The sequence below is a fragment of the Solanum tuberosum genome, unplaced genomic scaffold (assembly GCF_000226075.1).
Source record: "Solanum tuberosum cultivar DM 1-3 516 R44 unplaced genomic scaffold, SolTub_3.0 scf00198, whole genome shotgun sequence".
In the NCBI taxonomy this organism is placed as follows: Eukaryota; Viridiplantae; Streptophyta; class Magnoliopsida; order Solanales; family Solanaceae; genus Solanum; species Solanum tuberosum.
The window spans coordinates 888,406-893,667 of NW_006239121.1; the positions used below are offsets into that span (position 1 = coordinate 888,406).

The 5,262-nt window shown below is 32.0% G+C and overlaps 1 protein-coding gene across 1 annotated transcript in view; it reads left to right on the plus strand.

The window, feature by feature from the left end:
• Positions 1–3,049: 3,049 nt before the first annotated feature.
• Positions 3,050–5,262, plus strand: part of LOC102605997 (ferrochelatase-2, chloroplastic-like) — a 7,681-nt gene continuing 5,468 nt past the window's right edge. The window contains exons 1-4 of the mRNA XM_006355263.2: positions 3,050–3,364; positions 3,827–4,163; positions 4,262–4,405; positions 4,516–4,617. Of these exons, the coding sequence (XP_006355325.1) occupies positions 3,279–3,364; positions 3,827–4,163; positions 4,262–4,405; positions 4,516–4,617 (669 nt within the window). The 5' untranslated portion in view covers positions 3,050–3,278. The remainder of the gene's footprint in view (positions 3,365–3,826; positions 4,164–4,261; positions 4,406–4,515; positions 4,618–5,262) is intronic.

A 5,262-nucleotide genomic window follows, 5' to 3' on the forward strand; every position in this document is an offset into this window, starting at 1 on the left:
CCCACAGTTTAGTCAGACTCTATTGCATTGACCATATTTCAGTACAGTCAGTATTCAGTCTCAGCATGTTATAAATTTGGTCATTGCATCAGTTAGCTCAGTATTCAGTATTTTCAGTATCTATATCATGTTCGGATTATTTCATTGCTTTATTGCTTTGTTCAGTTATATGTTATTTCTGCTTTACTCTATCCTGCATGCTCAGTACCTTTCAAGTACTGACGCATACGTGCGCTACATCTTCTCGTGATGTAGGTTCAGGTTCTCAGCATCCAGATCACGCTTAGATCGATTTCCGATCTTCAGTTCAGCAGCATCAGTGGTGAGTCCTCATTCTTCGGGGACTAGTGACATGTTTATCTTTATCATTTTTAGTCTTTAGTTTCAGTTTTGCTAGATCTAGTTGGGGCATGTCCCAACATTTCTAGTCAGTTTAGAGGCTTATTTCAGCCATAGTTAGATTCAGCTTAGTATTGAGTTGATATCTTATTTGTATTAAACTCATCAGTTTTCCTATATCTCAGTTATAGTATATGGGTATTCCCCATCTTTTCATTTTATTTATGATTTAGCTTCCGCATCAGTTTATTATCTTTAGTATGCTCATGATCATGCCAACATGGTTAGCTTGGGATCACTTGTGGTCCTAGGTCCCGTGTCCGCGTCTCGGGGGTAGTCTCGGGGTGTGACATGTTAATTGGATGTCGATGATTGGTGGAACAATGAAGAAAAGAAAATTGGAGTTTTTTTGGGATTTTTTTTTTTGGGTGGGGTGGGGGTGGGTTATAATTATCTGGGCGGGTTTTCGGGTTGGGCATTTTAATTATGGATAAATTATTATTTTTTGGATAGACAGTTAAGATTATGACACGTGTCTCTCCGTTAGATCAAAGGATATATACAACCCAAAATTTGGACGGTAAGGTCATCAGTGTCCTAAAAATATAACGAAGGGTATTTAGATACCATTTACGATAATTCGGGGGTATATTCGTCCTTTTCCCCAAATTTTAAGTCTCAAAAAAACTTAAAACACATGTTAAAAGATAAAAATTATGAAAACGTATAAGTAATATTTAAAAATTACATCAAAGTAAATACTTTTATGTATAAAATAAATTTTAAAAATTATATATCTAATGTCGGGTTGACTTTTTTTAGTTAAAACCAAACCAACCCAAGTATAGTTAGGTTTTTTTTTCCAATACCAAACCAAGTCAAACCAAACCATTAGTCGGATTTTTTTTCAATTTGACTCAATTTGCGGTTTGATTCGATTTTCGATTCGGTTTTGTACACCCCTAATTCCTCCCTCCATTTCTTCTTGGATGTCATTTATACTAAAAATGTTTACTTCAAAGTACTCTAGTTGTCAATTTAAACAATTAGGAGATAATTAATTATTATTTTTTCAAATCTTATCATTAACATTAATTATTCTAGAATTATGAGGTACATATATAGATAAATATTACAAAATTAATAAGAGATATATCAATATTGGTCAAACAATCCTCCTTAATTAATTTTTTCTTAAAAATTGTGTCAAATTTTATCATGACAATTGACAGCTAAAAAGGAACGACGAAAGTATCATATTGCATTACTTTGTGTTTTTCCCATGTGTCTTCCTTACTTAATGTTTGCTGTATTTACATATCTGTTGATTCTAATTAGTTTTCTTCTTCTCATTTTTTCAGAGTTAGTAAAAATTTGAGATATTGATTTAGTGAGGTTCATTTCATAGTTTTTTGTTATAAAATTATCATTTTTTGTTCTATCGACCTATAACACCTATTGAGTATACACGTGATGCAAATGATAGCACTAGCAACCCTTATTAATTCTCTATCAAAGGCAATATACTTTAGAAGCTTGGTGATCAACTTGCCATTCAAAAAGAGCCTGATTTTCTCATTCTCTATTTGTCTCATATTTATTATTTCAGATAATCGTGTAACGTTAAGTAATTATAATAAATTTTTATAAACTCTTATACGAATGATATTTAGTCTTGAGTGTATTTTCATCCTTTTACACTTCTATTAATATAACACTCGAAACTTTTAAATTTTAAATCTGTTTCTAATTAAAATGAAATGACAATTATATTAGTAGCTCAATTATTGGGAATAAAATAACTAAAGATTTTGAACAAAACATTTTTTTTGTGGTTTAAGGAAGAGAGTCACAAGTTCGGATACATACGAGTATTGATTTACAATATATTTGTAATAGTTGTCCACTATACTAAAAATAGTTATCTAACAATATTTGTCCTGTTTAGAAAATTAAGAGATAATTTACCTATTGTCTCTATTTTATCATTGCTATTAAATACTATTTATTATCTAACACATTTCTCAAATCATTAAATTTAATAAAGTTAAAAAATAAAATAATAATATTACTTTTATTATTTATTATTTCTTAAGAGGTGTGTCAAACCAATAGTAGACAACTATAATTGGACCTCGAGGGAGTACATTATATACATGTGAGGTGTCTAACTGCTCACATGATTAGTTCAGATGCCTTGCCAATCATTTCTACCAACTTCTGATATTATACGATATATTATTAAAAAATAATATACATAGATAATGCAAGACTACCAATATATTATTTGAGACTAAAAAATTGACAAACAAAAGTATGCATTTTAATTCTAAATTTTACACAAATATCCAAATGGTAATAAAAAACTACATAGCTAATGCCAAATTTTATACCAAAGAGTGTACTATAAGATACTCCTTCAATTTCATACTAGTTGATCATCTTATTAAAATCAATTATTCATATCAATTGTTTACCTTGCTAAATCAAGAAACATTAATTAAAATTTCTTTATATTATCCTTATAACTAATTTTTTTAGAAAAAATGTTGATCAACTAATATAAAACGGAGAGAGTAATAGTTAATAGCCTTCAAAAGAGAAAAGAAAAAGTCGGGGTTGGCGGTTTCGTTCGAAGAAAAAATGGTGTTTGGTGAGTTGCTATGAACACGTCTTCATTATTCCTCTCCCTTTGACTCTCCTCTTATTTTATACATTTCTCTCCATCCAATTAGCTTCCATAAACCCTACATTTCTTTGACTCTTCTCAATATTTTACTTTATTAGCCAACTCCTTTATTTTTCTCACAAAAAATTCCCACAAACTATACATTTTTCTGCATTAAATAGTATTTTTTTTCTTTCAGACCCATAAAAAAACTAGACTGAGATCTCTTTTTGGAAAATTTTGATACAAGAAAATCATCACATAGTAGATCATGGAAACAGGGACGATCTCTCGACTTCTTCAACCGACTAAGGTTCCAAGTTCCAGTTTTGCGAATTTCACTTCTAACTCTTCCATGTAAGCTTTTATGGATTTTCATTTTCTTGGAAATTCCTTTTTTTTTTTCATATGGGTTGCTCTTAAATTCTGTTATTCTCAATTCTATGTTTTTGTAAGGATTGAGTTCCTTTTTCTTTGTTTTAACGTTTGATTTAATCAATTATATGAATAACTGTTTGAAAGCCAGAATCTTGCTGAAATGTTTAGGATGTTTTGGGTTTGGTAGGAGAAAGGGGTCATCTGGTAGCTTATAATATGGGGAAAATGTTTTGTTTACAAATATTAGGAAGTTACTCTTTACATATATATAACTTTGTAATGACAATCGAATAGAGGGAGTGTATCAAGTATGATGACTCGATAGACTCTCTTGTGAGGGGAAAAGAACCTTTTTAATGATGGGATAGACATAGATTTTTCATTTCCCTGCTAATTTGAATGCCAAAATGAAGTGCTGAACCTGAATTTTTGTCCTGGCAGATGCTGCTCGCAGAAAAGGTTAATGCCTGCTTGCCATTCCTCACATGGTGGGCGAGAAATGAATTCTGATGAGCGAGAGATTACAGTTTTATCTTCTGAACCCACTCTTAAAAAAAGCAGTGTAGTTGGGGGATTGTCTTTACATCGCCCAGTGCACAAGAGAGATGTAGTTGGCAAGACGTTCTGCTCTGTTGGATTGTCTACGTATCCGGGGAGCATTGTTGAGTCTTCTTCACAGACAGCTGAAGAAAAGATCGGAGTGCTACTTTTGAATCTTGGAGGACCAGACACGCTTCATGATGTCCAGCCTTTTCTGTTCAACTTATTTGCTGATCCTGTATGCTAACAATCAGTATAACTCTTTTTTTTTTTCCTAAGTTGAAGTTTAGTTTCATTGATTGTGTTTATGCTAATGGTATGAATTTCGGGTGGCAGGATATTATACGTCTCCCCAGATTGTTCCGATTTCTCCAGCGCCCATTGGCACAACTTATATCTGTTCTCCGAGCTCCAAAAAGTAAGGAAGGATATGCTGCAATTGGAGGTGGTTCCCCTTTACGAAAAATAACAGATGAGCAGGTACAGAAAAACCTCAGTTTATTTATGTGCTCTGTGCTAACAAGTTCTTTTTATTTCATTATGCTGGTGTCATTTTCAACTTGTTAATCCTCTTAAGCTCATCATTACAGGCTAGTGCACTAAAAATGGCGCTAGAAACAAAGGAAGTCCCGGCTAATGTCTATGTTGCGATGCGGTACTGGCACCCGTTCACCGAGGAAGCTGTTCACCAGGTAGGCTTAAAATGCATCCTTGATCCTTCCAGTTGACATTTTCTTGTCTTGATCTTTTGTTTGATCTTGTCTGCGTCTTCTCTCATGTGCTTACACTATAATCTCAACAAGTCATTCGAACACTAGTTTCATTTTTACTTTTCAAATAAGTCTAATATGTTTTGAGAGCTTGAACACGGGCACAATTCACAGAAGTACTAACTAACAAGCACAAATTATAAATCTTTCTACTAAATAAGAATAAAGAATCAGTAAAAAATAGAGTAATTCTATCAGGTAGAATAAAAAATGTTAGAACTATAAGATCCTACACATCTTACAACTACTTTGGCAGTGTTTCTTGATTTCTGTTATTTTGTTACCTTATGACATAAAATATGTTTTCTGTAGCACATATGCTACAAATCCTGGCTTGTATTTTACTGTATAATGAGTATAAATAATGGTATACCATATGCTTTTTCATTCTATATCTATGTTTATATATAACTTGTATTACATGTTCGCTGCAATTGTTCTATGTTCTGAGTTGCATTGTCATATTTAAACTTTGAGCTTTACATAGAAAATGGAGTTTAGCTCATTATATATATATATATATATATATATAAAGAGATAAACTCTATTTTCTATGTAAAGCTCAAA